Source organism: Dendrobium catenatum, unplaced genomic scaffold (assembly GCF_001605985.2).
Source record: "Dendrobium catenatum unplaced genomic scaffold, ASM160598v2 fragScaff_scaffold_753, whole genome shotgun sequence".
Classification (NCBI taxonomy): Eukaryota; Viridiplantae; Streptophyta; class Magnoliopsida; order Asparagales; family Orchidaceae; genus Dendrobium; species Dendrobium catenatum.
In genome coordinates, this window is record NW_021319215.1 from 10430 (window position 1) to 26387 (window position 15958).

A 15958-nucleotide genomic window follows, 5' to 3' on the forward strand; every position below is an offset into this window, starting at 1 on the left:
CGTGCTGGTTATCACCCAATATTGGCTTGCTAGTGGATTGATATTAATTGAAAGGGTGTCGTAGCATTCGTTGCATGCTGCTTGTATATTTATGCAGGGAGTATTATCATTTATAGGGGTTTGATGTAGTTATTTGCGAATGCGTGCAAGCTGCATTTGTTCCAAATTCCTCAAATTCCTGTTGGTTAGCAATTCATTGCATGTTGACCTCCATTGCTTGCAGGATTTACTGTGTTTGTTTGTGCGTTGATATTGATTGCAAGGTGTTGTTGCATTCATTGCATGTTCACTGTCATTACTTGCGGGTAGATTCATGAGTTTGCTTGCAATTAAGTATTGTTGACTGTATGTGGACTGCATTCATTTAGAGTTCCTCATACATATCTTAGTTGGTAAATCCTCTCATCCAATACACATCTACCCCTCTTGTTTGCAGGGGATTTATATATTTGCTTACATGTTTAATTATTGGTGATGGTGGGAAAGTTACTATAATCTAATTACGTGTTCATATTGATCATCACTTGTGGGTAAGATGTTGGAATTTTCGTTGTCCACTACAAGTCATTGTTTATTAATTTGTAAATTATAGGTTTTGTTTTAGATATTAGGTTCAGTTCCCTATAGGCATGATTACAAGTTCGGTTTCTTGTAGTTCATTTAAGTCATGTTCCCTGCATTTTGTTAAAGTATTATTTCCTGTATCTATTGGCAAAACTACAGTCAATTTTGGTGACTTGGACATTCCAGATGGAATGACGAAGTCCGTTTTAAGATCGGACGTCGTCTGGGCAGCGTCATACATCTATTTCAGGTGCCAGTCTCCGATTTTGGCCGTTTTTTGCTCGATTCGACCGCGAGGGGTCTTCTCTTAGGTGAATTTGATGTTCAGATCGCAACGACGCAGTTTATTTGGTGATTAGAGGTCGTTTAAGCACTTTAGTAACGCGTCGTGCTGCTTGATCGTGTTTAAGCACTTTAGTAACAAGTTGTGCTGCTTGACTGTCGCTTACTTCGACTTCATTCGCACTGATTTGACGAATATGTGGAGGTCAACAGATTTCCATCAGTCATCCAAGTTTTAATGTAGAATCTCGTTAAATTCTACTTGTTTTTAGAAGAAGCACGCAACAAGTGCAAGCAAATGATCAGCCTCCAAATTGGTTCAATAGTAGAGTGTCAGACAGATTGAAATGAAAGAGGTGCCTTGCAAAAACTAAAGAAGTATTTATTCTCCACTGCAGGAACTTTCCTCTTTGCAGAGCCATACTAAATATTCACGAGCATTACCTTAGTAAATTATAGCAAGAGGAAGTGAGGGCGGCAGATTGTTAGAAGGAAGAAGCAAAACAAAATTGGCATCCCATCAGTATCTGAAGTTTGGCTGAAGGGATGAATGGTAGCTATGAAGCGCATCTTGAATGCAGCGCTACCAAGGAAGCATAGAGACCACCTTTATTGATCATCATATCATGAGTTCCTTTTTCAGCTATCACCCCACCCTTTATAACACATATTAAATCTGCATTTTTTATAGTAGAAAGCCTGTGGGCAATGACCACTGTGGTACGGTTCACTTTCACTTGGTTCAATGCTTCTTGAACGACCAACTCAGATTCTGCGTCCAATGCACTTGTTGCTTCGTCAAGTAGCAATATTTTTGGTTCTTTCACAATGGAACGCGCAATTGCTATTCTTTGCTTCTGCCCTCCAGACAGCTGACAACCTCTTTCACCGACAATTGTGTCATATCCCTGGATCAATTTGCATTTTCAGAAATATGTGAGAACTTAAATTTTTATAGTAATTAAGATATATAAGATGGTGTGAATGATATAATTACTTGACGGAGGGCGCATATAAACTTGTGGGAATTGGCTAACTCAGATGCTGCTACTATCTCTGTCTCAGTTGCCTTTCCCTCTTTTCCATAAGCAATATTAGCTCGAATCGTGTCATTGAACAACGATGGTTCCTGGCTTACTAAGCCCATCTGTTGTCGCAACCACTTCAGCTGAAATTTATTGATGTTGATTCCATCTAACAATATCTGTCCAGAATCAGGATCGTAAAACCTCTGCATCAATGATATTATTGTTGATTTTCCACATCCACTCTCACCAACAAGTGCAATTGTCTGAAACATACGATAAAAAATTTAATATTAACAACTTAGTAGATTTGGCATGCGTAATCAGACTGTAACAATTTCCTTTTCTCAGAAAATTTAATTATCAATTTTGCACATTATTACCTTTCCAGGTTTAACAGACAAGCAGAAGTTCTGAAGAATTTGGACTTCTTTCCTTGCGGGGTAACTAAACTTGACCTGTTGGAACTCTATGTTGCCTCTGAGCTCCTCCAGTTTAATCCCCGAATCATCACTTGCATCTATCTTAGATTTGCGGTCTAGAATTTCTAACACAGAAGCTGCAGCACCTCTGGCTTTGTTAGAATCTGGTGCTACAGAGCTTGAATGAGAGACTCCAATTGCCGCCATTGCTAGTGCAAAGAAAACCTATAAATAGTAAAAAGGATACAAATTAGGCATTTGATTTATTTATTCATTAATTTCACCTACCACATACATGTGATTGCAAACTTACTCGAAAAACTTTCCCAAATGTTGTCTTCCCATCCTGAACAAGCCTTGCTCCAGCGTAGAAACTGGCTGCATATACACAGAATAGTAGAAAAAAAGAGAGCCCAATACCAGTTCCGTTAATGACCGCCTGCCTAATTCCGGTCTTTTTTTGGCTTCCGCTTTTCTCCTTGTATAGTTTCATGACCTTCCCTTCAGCTGTGAATGAGACGACTGTTCTTATATTTCCCACAGCATCACTTGCAACTTGGCTTGCTTTCTCATATATAATCTGCAATCAACATTTACCTCTTAGATCTCGGAACAACATTTATGTCTCTATGTAAGATCATGTTTTTTTAATATTAAAAAAATGGGATGATATGAGGAAGAAAATAATAATATAATATATTTGAAATGTTGATGAATAATGTTGAATAAAAACTCAACTTGTTAAGTTGTGGAGCCTAATTATTGTTTTATCAAGAATAAATGTTTTACACATTCGATATACGGATCCAATATTTAAGAGTTGTTTCATTTAAGGGTGTTATGGGGATTTCACTTTAATTTTCCTTTTTTTCATAGATTTTTTTATTTTAAAAGGGACACTTTCACTTGATTTGATATTTGAGACATTAGGATTTTAATTTTTTTGTAAAATTCCACCATCATTATTATTGTGAAATATACAGTTATGGCAATGGGACTTAGCCATTAATTAGATGAACTTTGTATAAAATTCTTAGTGTTTGTGTGTGTGTTTAGTTTATTTGTTTTTGGTGAATTAATTTAGGTCTTCCCTAATTATCAACACAACTCTCAGGGGAGCCATTAATTATATATGTTATTTCTAAAACCTTTAGCTAATGAGTTGCAATGTGTAAATGTGGTCGAACCTTTGCATCTGCAGTAAATCCCTTCATGAACACGATCTGAGCCCATGAATTTAGGCCAATTAAAGGAATCAAACCCAGGATTATGAATGAAAGCTGCCAATTTGCAACAAAAGCAATTGCTAAACCAATGGACAAAGTTGCTGTGTTCTGAACCAATAATGCCAGATTGTCACCCACAAGACTTCTGAATGCAGCAGCATCTACTGATAGTCTAGCTTCAATTGCTCCACTGGAGTTGTCAGGATCATCAAACCATTCCATCTCCATATTAACAACCTTCTCAAATGTCATTATCCTGATTCTTCTGATCAATCGAGACCCGGCAACAGCAAAAAAGTATGATCTTGCAGGCATTGCTAACATAGACAGTATACCAAGAACTATGAACATAATTGCATAAAGCCTGGAATCCTTCTTTAATTTATTTGGAGGCTGGTAAAATGTTTCAATCATATCGGATAAGAGAACACCAAAGATGGGCAGAATTATCCCATTAAAGATAGCAGCAATTACTCCAAGTATGAAGATTGGGAGCTCTGGCTTGTTAAGATAAGCAAGTCGCAGTAAAGGTAGTTCTTGTGATTTATGGTGGGATGATGGTGATACCTCATGAGTATCCGATTCAATTGAGTTATCTTGAATTTCAAGTCCTAAAGGCAAAACAAATGGCACTGAGAAGGAATGGCGGGGACCCACAGATCTTCCTCTGCTGATGGAACGAGGGAAATTATTCCTCTGACTACCTTGTCTGCCAGATTCTGCTAAGCTAAGGACTCTATCCTGGTCTGTTTGATTTTTATGCACTGCATCTTGCTTCATTTCCTGCAAGTGTATAAGTTGTGAATATGCCCCCCCTTTGCTCTTTAGCAGCTCTCTGTGAGAACCTGATCATTGTTATAGTAATAGAAAAACAGTTACTAAATGCTATATTTTACCTTGGGTTGTGTATTAAAAATTCATTTGTTATTTGAATGTACCTTTTTGAACAATTGAACCTTTCTGTAATACAACTATGGTATCTGAGTTCCTAACTGTACTCATACGGTGGGCAACAATGACAGTTGTGCGAGTTTGCATAACCTTCTCAAGTGATTTCTGTACCAATTGCTCGGACTCAGCATCTAGTGAACTTGTAGCTTCATCAAGAAGCAGAATTCGTGGATCTTTCAAAATAGCTCTTGCAATAGCCACTCTCTGTTTCTGCCCTCCTGATAGCTGAGTTCCATACTCTCCAACCATTGTGTCAATTCCCTGTTTGCATAAAATGCCTTTTGCTCAGCAAAGCCAAGTTTTTTATTTTTAATCTTCCCTTGCTTTATTCTATTCAACTAATAATAATAATAAAAAAAATAGACACCTGAGGCATTTTGTCTATGAAGCTTGATGCATTTGCTAGTTCGGCTGCAGATTTTATCTCTTCAATGGTCGCACCTTCCTTTCCATATGCTATGTTGTCTCTAATACTACAAGTAAAGAGGACAGGCTCTTGGCTGACAAGGCTTATCTTACCTCTTATCCATCTCAGTTGGAGCTCTTTGAGATTGATATTATCTATAAGTACGTGACCATCTTGTGGATCATAAAACCTTTCTATCAAACTAATCACTGTTGATTTTCCACTGCCACTTTCTCCAACTAAAGCAACCGTGGTGCCACTTTTTATGACAAGTGAGAAATCCTTAAATATCTGTTCTCTTGGTCTTGCTGGATAACTGAAGCAGACATTTTGAAATTCAATGTTTCCATGGATGTCTTCAAGGGTCTTTCCTTCAGTGTTTTCAGCATCTATTTCTGGTTTTCTATTAATTGTCTCAAATATTTTGAATGCTGCAGCCTGTCCTGCTACGAAAGAACTGAGGCATGGAGACGCCTGCCCTAAAGATCTGAACACATTTGGAGATATGAGTTAATCCGTGGAGGCCAAATTCTACTGAACAAGATATATACAATATTAAAAAAAATGTGATTTTATGGATAAATACTTAATTATCATAATTTGACATCTTAGGATCTTCAGCAGGAATAAATTAAGGAAAAATGATCAAAATGATCGCTTGACTCTTTATGAAGGATCACATTTATCTCCAATTATATTAAATGATCATTTTGGTCTCTCGAGTTTTTAAAAAGGAACCAAAATAGTCCCATGGTGGGAGTATTTTAGTTCCTCTTTAAGGATTTGAAGGACTAAAATAGTTTTTTAACTTAGATGGGGACCATTTTGGTCTTTCATAAAGAGTCAATGGATCATTTTGATTCTTTTCTCAATAAATTAATTTTAATTATAATGTGTATTTATGCATAATTTAAGCTGAAATTGAGTTAAATTGAACTAACTTTGAGTGAACCATCCTCCAATCGAAGCAAAGTGATTTCAGTTTTGAATTTATTAAAATTCAAGTGCATTTTGAGTTTCAAACATAATTACCAGCTCTATCTCGAGAATATAAAGTTGGAAGCTTAGATCAAAGAGAGATGATCTGAAATTTTATTGATTTTATTTTGACTTTCTCTTATGTAAGTTATATTTTGTAATATAAGTATTATTGTTCTTGTGATCTTTTGTACTATTTCTAATCTTGTGCACAAAATGATGTTTATTTGTGCTTCATTTGTTTTGTAAGCAAATGTTAGGAAAAATGATGTGCTTCTGAGTAATGACATACATGAGAAGGGGCAAAATACTTAGCAAAAAAAAAGCATTGAATAAAATAGGAGATAGAAGAAGATTCATGTGATTCAATGAAGTTAACCTACATCCACAACTGCATAGACAGATGTTTGGTCCACTAGATAAAAAATAAATAAAGGATACAAAATATTTGCTCACATAAGTATTTTTTCATTTTTTATTTCACTAGTAGTTTCCCCTCTCTTATTCTCTATACAAATCATAGTACTATTTCTCCACTAGATATACTCATCAGAGATAGAAGAAAACATGCCACATTGTATGTTGGATCACCTCACTTATGACATCTTAATTTTGAGAGAGCGATTCGAAGAGGACAGAATAATCATTGGAGTTGAGTTTCAAACTAGGAGCTGCTCCTAATAGCCCTCTAGAATGAAAAGCGTCTCAGAGAAAAAGGAGAAAAAAAGAATTAAATCCTATATTAGGAAAGAACGAAAATATATTGGGCTATATAAGTGAAAGGGTTAGGCCAAATATATTAGGCACCTTCTAGTGCAATGTTTGGATTGTCATTGGAAACTTTAGTTGATAATTCATCTGATGGGCGACCTAGTGAGAAGTTATACAAAGGGGACAATATCATTAATCCCTATCCCTTGCAATAGTTGCCAATCTCTTATAGTGAAGGCCTTCAGCTTCCAACTCACATTTAGGCCTATAGTGCTCGTTGACCGCCAAACAGAAATATTAATGTATGACATTAATCAAGGAAACTACCAACCTTCGACCACTATATCGACCAACTCTCCCGCCTCCACCTTCACTCATATTTGAATGAAGGGAAAGAATGAGTGTACACATCAAATCATGCAACCACTTGCTTATATTATTGCTTAGAGATGGTAGGTAACAATCTTGTAGAATTTACATGACATTACGAGGGATGTAACACAGTTTTAGGGAATGCATGTGTGGGCTCGCCCTGGCCTCCCCTCGCCTCCCCTCTTTCGAGGGAGTTTTAATAGATTAAGTTCAGGCATAAATTTTCATAACATATATTGGGTTTGTAGATAAGACACTACCAAGAGATTTCACCCTTATTTTGCGAGGACTTTATGATCTGAGTTCTGGTTTCCTATAGGCACAAGCCTCTATAGTTAATTTCCCCTCGTGATAATGAGAGTGAACTTTCGATTAAGGCTAGTCATCGATCAGATATGTAAAGAATACGTGATATCTGGTGTATAGTAGCAGCATGAGTTTGAGTGTTTGAGAATTTGATATTTAAAATTGAAAATTTCACCATCTTGCACTTAAAGCGGATGATGGGGAATGGATGATGGACCTTATCAAGATCCCATGGTTCCGTTCCCGGACCATCGTGGCCCCTGGTCTACTTAGTCAGAAGAGGTATTCGACCCAACCTGACAAAAGGATCCTTGTCGGTAACCATGAGTTGCGTCGTCCAAGGGTATCTTGTAAACTTGAGGTGGATATTTATTTAGGAGACAAATTTAAACATATCTTAGCTAACAGAGGGCTTTGTGCCCCATTGATTATATCTTATTAATTTATATCTCAAGAATTTAGTGCCATTGGGGAGCTTATGAGCTCTAGCCTTGACCTTAATTTAGTGGTGTCGTTTGACGACAAACCACCCGGTTCATAGGACCCCGATCATAACCGTTTACCTGCAGTGCCATTTGACGATAAAATCGTCGGTTAGAGGGCACGTGCCACGTCCCCGCTGGCAAGAGACTGTTTGAGAATGAATCATAGTGATATTCTCGACAAGACATTAGCTTTTTGTGAGCTGAAGTAGTTTTTAAATTTATTCACTTCAGCAAACTATTGCGGAGGGTGGATGAGTTTTGTTTTAAGTGTTTTGATGGTTAATTTTAATTTTAAAAATTTTGAATTTTGGGATTTTGGGTTTTCAATTTTGTGGGTATTTGGGTGACATTTGAATATTTGGAATTAACCCATTCGATTGAGATCTACATTCAACACGCCGCATCATCGAGGTCCTTATGGACGGTTTTCATTTATGGATTGAACCTTGTCGACCCTGCCTACTTACTGAGAAAGGATGAATTTCTTCGTTGGCTTTAGGCCTTTATTAGTGATTTTTTTTCGTTGTAGACTTTGAAGGCCTCATATGAACATATAAAACAAATATCTCAGTCCACGCCATGATCATATATATTTTTGATAGTTCGAGCCGTGTTGACTCCTATCTACTCGTATAGAAGATTCGGGTTCGAACTTAAATTTATCATTTGATCCTTGCAACATCCTCAGACGTCATGTGTGTACCTATAACACGCTTGCCGAGGCCCATGTGAGTATTTAGGATGTATTTTTTGTAATTATCTATGTGTACATGTTGTAATGTATGTGTGCGGGTGTTTTTGGAATATTTGACACTGCTCAGTCATGCAGACGACCGCCTTTTAAACTTGTGACGCTTTATTTGAAAGCTTGTAGACGCCTTCTATCCACTTACTTGAGTGTCGCGGATCCAGTGGCGTGGCGTTGGGCATTATTTAGGAATTTGTAAACGACTTTTGTTCGCTTGCATAGATATTGCGAATTCGGTGGCGTGGCGTCGAGTCACAATTATTAACCCATTGCTTTATACAATTGGATATTCACATTCATCACAAGCTTTTGTGCTTTTTCCTGTAAATAATGTATTGCGCTAGCTGTAAATCTTTCTCATTCATGTTTGCAAGAGAATTCATCTTACTTTCCATATGCCCCATATCATTGCTCGTAAGAAAAATTGTTGTAGGCATTGCAAATTTTCTATTGTTATCCATGGGCGAGCTTCATTGCATGCAATTCTTCTAATACCACTCGTGTATATATATATATAAGTCACCACATTTTTCGGGTCTTCTGTAGCGACCTGTACGCGTCTGTATTTTATGCATATTTGTCGAACATTGCATGGTGGTTAGTCGTAAGGAGACTATCGCATCCATTGCCCTTTGATACATAATTTGCAGGTGTTCGTACATATTGTAAACATACTTGATTACTTGCAGGCGGTGTATCGTATGCATGATGGGTCCCTTACAAATGACATTGTAAGTCTTTGTATGCACTGCAAATGTCTTATTTCTGCTTGTAGATGATACATCATGTGTACCCGTGTTCAAAGAGGACCCATCACATTTAGTATAGCATCTTCCAACATCTGTTGAGAACAATACTATTGCATATGCTTTGAATTTTCTGTCGCTGCTTGCGAGTGCCTATACTTATTGCAATTTGCTTCTTTAGGCTTATGAACGATGCCTTGCATGCATTAGTTATATGTCTTCTATGAGCACATCACGAAATCCACTGCCATCATCTTGCCTCTCACTATTGTCTGCAAGCAGGTTGTTACGCTCTCTATAATCTTCGTTGATTATCGCTTGTAAACAAGTCATGTTGAATATTACGACGGGTTTCCAGCGGTAGCATGTAGATATTTGTGTTTTGTTACGTATTATCTGCTTCTGCATGTAGGGGATTGTTATATTTGACTGACATTGATTGTTTGCTGATCGTAAGGACAAGTCAACATCCATTGCATGTTATTTGTTGTCACTTGCAGGTGGACTACTGTGTGGATGGTAAGTCTTCTGTATGTATTTTTAGGTACCTATACACATTGTAGATTTTTTGTCTTTACTTGAAAATGTTACCTCACATGAACATTCATATGCACTAGAGATTCATCATATATGCAATATATCCCCTGTCATCACTTGCATACAAGTCAATGTGCTCTTCTATGATTTTCCATTGACTACTGATTGATTTACACTCATTGCTAGCGCCTTCATGCATATCAGCTAACGAATCATCTCATTCATCGTATGCCAACTATCCCAGTTCTCAGGTGCTGATGTCTGCTGCTATTCTTTCGTATCTACTGGCAGATGACGCATCATATATGCATCTATATTCACGGGAGTCTATTATGCTTGCAACACATCTATTATTGTTGTTTGTATACATACTGCATCATCCATCGTTATTTGTAAGCGTTGCATGCATTCATTGCAAGCCTTCTTGTTTCTGCTATATCTATTGATAGTCACTTGCAGGCGAACCAATACGACAACTCGTGAATTGATGTTAACTACCAAAGAATTGCGTTCACTGCACTCGTCCTTTCATTAGCATTTGTGAGGAGCTTTTCACATTCATCGTGTGTCAATCATCATTGCTTGCGAGTTAATATTGACTGTAGGCGAATTATGTTCACCGCAATATCTTGTTATTCATATCCACAAGATATCCGTCGCATCGATCGTATGCCACATGCTATCACCTATAGAAAGGTTATGGGTTGGCAAACATTGACTATGAGCAGGTTATAGTGTACATGAACATTGCAAGCTTTCCATCGTTCATCTGCAAGTTAAGGGTTTTGCAACTTCACTTGCAATCAAGTTACATATTCATGTTAATTATTGCTTGTGGGTGAGATGTAAGAATTTTTCTCTAGCCCACCACAAATCATTACTTTTTCACTTATATCCACTTAAATGATCAAGATTCGTTTATTGAGCATTTAGATTTTGATTGTTCATTTGTTAAACCAAAGTTTGGTTCCATGTGTTTCATTCAAGTTCAAGTTCCTTGTTAATTGTTTAAATTATTCAAGTCATGTTTATCGTCAATTATTTAAGTTCAGGTCGTCGTCATTTATTCAGCATTAGGTCCTCAGTTTGTTGTGAATTTCGGCATCCTCCTATCGTCTCTCTCGTGTAGGGGAAATTTCAGGAGTTTGGGCCATCCCACCACGCTACGAGAGCATGTATCTTAGGTGTTTGGAGACACCGCGACCGTATTTTTTTACTACCATCACGCTACGAGAGCGTGTATGGGTCTTCGAGGTACTTGTCTGAAAACGAGTAATTGGTGTTTTGGTTTATACTGAGGTGCGTACGGGTACTTAAAAGTGTCCCCGCCATGATACGAGAGTGTGTATTGGGCCTACCCACCTCGCCGTAAGAGTCGTGTCGGGCTCCCTCCTACCTTGCTACAAGAGCACCTATAGGGGGTCCTCCTGCTCGCCGCAAATGTCGATAGTGGGATTTTTGAGTTTAGGGAATTATATCTGCGCGTGTGGTGGTCGATGGAGGTGACAACGATAAAAAAATGCACAAAAAACTTCTTCCCTCTTTTTTATTTATAACTTTTTTTTTATTCTCTCATTCTCTTTTTTCTTTTTTCTATTTAGATATGCGCGCGCATGCACACATCACATATATGTATTCTAATAATGATAATAGCATAACAAAAATATTGATAATAAACGTTATCAATATCAAAAATAAATCTAAGAAAGCAAGAGAGTGATTACCTTAGTGGATGGGGTTTGGGTGGATTTGGAGTTGGGTATGTAGGCTTTGGAATATTTGGGTTAGTTGTAAGAGAAAATGCTAAGTGAATGTTTGGAAGAAATGAAGGAAGGAGGATTTCTTGGTGGGCTGGGCCTTGAGAAGCTGTTGGGTTTTAGGAAGTGAGGGAATGAGGCCTTGAAGTGGGCTATTCGGTGGAATGAGTGCTGTAGATAGGAGCAGTGATTCGATCATTCACATTTTCAAATTGAATTTACATTCAGTGTAATCCCTTGCATGTTCACCATGGAAGAAATAAAGTTACAGCATCCATGTAAAAGCTGCAAAAAGTTGTGAATGGCGGGCAAACTTACAGTGAGCTGGTAAGAACCGCAAAGATGACATTGAATACATCACCACCTGTGTACCCTTTCTCAAGTATCAATTTAGACCCGTACCACATCCCAAGAGCATATCCACAAAAGAAGAGTAGCATAGCAGTACCAAGCCCTATTCCTGCAACAAGTCCCTCTTTAACACTTGAACTGTATGATTGTTTTAGGGATTGACAGTATTTCTCCACAGCCTGTTTCTCACCAGTAAAAGATGCAACCTGTTTGGTTTGAAAGTTCATTAGATTTGATTCTTCATGAAATTAAATAATTCTGGTGGTATGGATTATAATTGTGCTCACTGTTCTAATAGTGCTAATTGTTTGTTCTACGAGATCCGCTGCTGCTGCATAAGCTGTCTGTCCTTGTGATGCCATCTTTGCTATAACTTTAGAGATGATTGCACCAGCGAATACAAGAGGAGGAATGGTGGACAACATAGCAAGAGTCAGAAGCCAACCTTGGACAAATGCTATTGTAAAACCTCCAAAGAATGTTGATATTAGCTGAATGAACTGACCAACCTGTGAAAATTTTTACATAAAGTTTAGATTTATTTTCTTAAAGTTTAGATTTATTTTATCAATCTTTTTTCCTTGTATACCTTTTCACCCATGGCATCTTGAGTGATGATTGAATCACCAGACATCCTCCCAACAATTTCTCCAGTGTTAATTTCTCTGTCAAAGAATGCAATCTCTTGCCTTAAAATAGCCTTCAGGTATAAGTTCCTCAGTCTTTCTGCTTGTCTCTCACCTGTATTCATCCAACAGGAAGCCTCTGCAAAGGAAATTGTTCCAAGTTTTTAGTTTCCAGCCTTCCTAATCTTTTTTAGTTGATGATAAATCTGTTGATGGTAGAAACTACAATTACGGACTTACGGAGGAAAGAAGCTATGCCTGCACCAACTGCCAAATAGATGAATTTGAGAGCTTCCTGAAGAAATAAAAAGGTATTTTTATGAGTATTCTTGCACCAAGAAGTAACAGTATAACCCTTTTTATGCCACTCAATGTAATTCATATATTATATTTTTTTTTATCAATTATGATTCCACTTTTCAGTAATGTAATTCGCATATCATAATCATAAATATTGCGAAGATAAAAAAGCACTAAAAACATCAAATTTAACTATTCCATGAGTTGTATAAAATACCTTGGAGACTTGATGTAACACGTTTTGAATGTCTACAGTTCTTCCAAAAGAATTGATCAAGTTTCCAAAGAAAAGTGTAGTCAGTGGAAGTACGAGTCCATTCGCCACAGCACCAGCTGTACCTATTATCATTAAAGCAATATCCATGGAGTCTGCATATGAAAACAACTTATAAAATGGAACCATGCTGTTTCCTTGATGGTTTTGTTCACACTTGTTGTCATCTTTGTGATCTTCCATAATCTCAATCTTCTTTTCTTCTTTAAACATAACTTCGCTTGTGCTGGCCATCGTATATTTTTTGACCCTTTAAGATTTCAATTCATCATCCTTTGCTAGCTGAATCAAAGCAAGGCTATATTATTATCCTTTTCCTCTTTGAAGTCCTTATCTTGCTATTGTACGTTATTGCTGCTTTCTCAATAGTTTCTTCTGACACTCGTCTGTATATGAATTTCCTTCATGGTAATAAAAACTCTGAATTGCATGCATGAGAATCAGAAGCAGTTTAGAAGATAACGAATCAACCTATAATATTACTTTTGTCTTAATTAAAAGCTAAATGAAAAATGAAGCAGCAGAGAATAATGATATACAAGAGAATCATAAAAACACCTTTTCGGCTACAGTAGTTGAAAAGCAGCAGATTGCATTATAGAACTACTTGTCACTATATAAGGGAAAAATGAAAAAAAAAATGAGAATATACGTACCTTTTTTATCCCCTAAATGTGGGTCAGACCAGAAGATAACACTCCTTTCTGCAGTCGAAGCTTCACGTTTCCATTACAAGAGAAGCAGTACCGAACATCAGAAAAGCCAAACACCGAGACATATAAATATAATATATATATACATAAAATGAAATAAGAGAAAAAGACCTTACTTATTGTCTTCGATGCCGTAACATAGATTATTTAAAATAAAATGGTTGGAAGGTCCAGCCAGAAACCTCAACTTCTCTCTCTTTTTGTATTCTTTTGGGTGATGCGATTCTCTCTGCCGTCTTCAAGTTCTAACAAAAAAATGGAAGATAAAAATAAGAAAAGAAAGGTTCTTTGCAGTCGGAATATTTAGCATGAGGAAACAAAAAAACAAAAATCGGATCAGGATATGTTGTTTGATTAGTATAACATATAAATTAGAAATTTAAATTTATGTTATTACATATTTCAAAATAAATATAAAATTTAATGTTTTCCAAATGGAATTCTCTGTGGAGCATAAGAAGCTTCATAGCTGCCGCTTCCCAAGTACTTTTTTATTCAGCCGTAGCGGCAAGCCTTACGCCAGCTTAAAATGACACCTTTTTGTCGTCCGAGAAAAAAATAATTTGAACAGTTTTGTATGTAATGGAGTTGGCATCTTCCACTTGCAATACTGTAAGCATCCACTGTACATTTGGAGTCATCACCCTGAACAATTTTATTTGTCGTTATCAAAGCTCTTATTTTGCTCTATTTGCCAGTACAGGCGAATGGACGACCTGTTCAGTTGGACCTTTTCATTGTGTTTGGAGGATAAATGGTTTTTCATCACTCGAGCATCGATCTCCGAGAGGACCTATGGTGAGCATTACGGCGACTTTCATGGATAATGAAGAGACATTCATCACTCGAGCATGTCGGCATTAGGGCAAATTATTGGGTCAGGTGACCGAAGCCATCTTTGCGTTCGGTCGTCAATAGAAATGCGACATCTGTTAGGACTTTTTTTAATATAATATGTTTGCTTTATATCTTGTCAGAGTTAGCGACCCGACCCGATAACGCATTTCATTTGAATTCCGGAAAATAAAGAATGGAAACGCTACGTATTTTATTTTCAAGCGACATTTTCACTGTTACTCCAGCTCTGGTAAGCGCTCTCGGATTCCTCCAATACCTTCGGTTCTGCATTAGCTTATTCCCGCCGGAGGTAGACGACGAGATTGTAGAAGATCATCAATCAGGAAGAGGTATGGTTGCGCCTAACTTGCGCTTTCGTTGCGCTAATATGTTAAATTTTAGGGTTTGGTTTAGTTATAATTTTATCATTGTTTGTTTAATTTAATGTATTGTTCAAATGTTTATTTTCTGATTTTTCACGCTTCTTCTCTTCGTAAATGGATGAAGCAAATGGTACGAAAGGTTTACGCTTTCTGCTAAATTTTAAGGTTTAGTAATAGTTGTATAACTAGCATATATGTTAAATGTTGTGTTCAATTTTTATTTTTTTTTCCTGAATTTAAACCTTCTTTTAAGCTAAATAATTACGAAATGTATTGTTGCGCTAAGGTTGCGCTATGGTTGCGCTTTAGTTATGGTTGCGATATAGTTCTGATTTTTTTGTTGTTATAGATGAGGACGCCGTATCAAAGGCCAGTAACATCTAGATGTTATGTTACTTCTTTTCGGAAATATTGTGATGCTTTTGTCGAGATCATTAATGATGAAGTGGAGCAAACATTAAAAAATCTGAACATTCATCAATTTTTGAAGTTCCCTGCGTTCCAGCAGTGTATACCACTTCTTTTTGAGGTTCTCAAATTTTGGAGTCCTGCTGATGAAGCCTTCATCGTCCTTGGTCATGTACTGAAATTCACTTCTAACGAGGTTGCTTTGTTGATAGGTAATATTTTGAATATGGAATTTTTTATAGCTATATGTTTTTTTAACTTTAACAACTGAAATTTTCTGACAGGTTTGCCAAATAGAGGGATTGATATCAAATGGAGGATTGATCCTCTAAATGGACCTCTGACAACTGAAATTAAAATAGAAATGTCAAAATTAGACAGATTATCTGATAATGCTACAAAAATAAAGACCTTATTATGTTTTTGTTATCTAACCTTTTCTTTCCACTAAACAATCATAAAACCCCTAGAAGGCTCACATTTGTTGCAAATAATTTAAGTGAGTTCACTTCCATTAATTGAGCTTCATGCTTAAGGAACTTCATGGTTG

General features: G+C 36.9%; 1 protein-coding gene and 1 long non-coding RNA gene across 3 annotated transcripts in view; one reads left to right on the forward strand and one right to left on the reverse strand.

Moving 5' to 3' along the window:
- Positions 1-1207: 1207 nt before the first annotated feature.
- LOC110098661 (ABC transporter B family member 21) lies at positions 1208-13280 on the reverse strand. Its single transcript, XM_028696503.1, has 12 exons — positions 13011-13280; positions 12734-12788; positions 12457-12632; positions 12155-12376; positions 11835-12073; positions 4838-5363; positions 4458-4731; positions 3481-4364; positions 2607-2873; positions 2255-2518; positions 1844-2137; positions 1208-1754 (listed from the first exon to the last, which is right to left on the reverse strand). The coding sequence occupies exons 1-12, from the start codon at positions 13278-13280 to the stop codon at positions 1404-1406; spliced, it is 3822 nt and encodes a 1273-aa protein (XP_028552336.1). The 3' UTR covers positions 1208-1403.
- The window catches only part of LOC114580098, a 22999-nt gene continuing 19679 nt past the window's right edge, over positions 12639-15958 (forward strand). Inside the window, exons 1-3 of one of the 2 annotated variants that reach the window (XR_003701364.1) lie at positions 12639-12804; positions 14479-14662; positions 14758-14967. This is a non-coding gene — a long non-coding RNA (uncharacterized LOC114580098). Of the gene's footprint in view, positions 12805-14478; positions 14663-14757; positions 14984-15958 lie in introns of those variants that run through there. The other variant, XR_003701363.1, reaches the window with a different exon arrangement.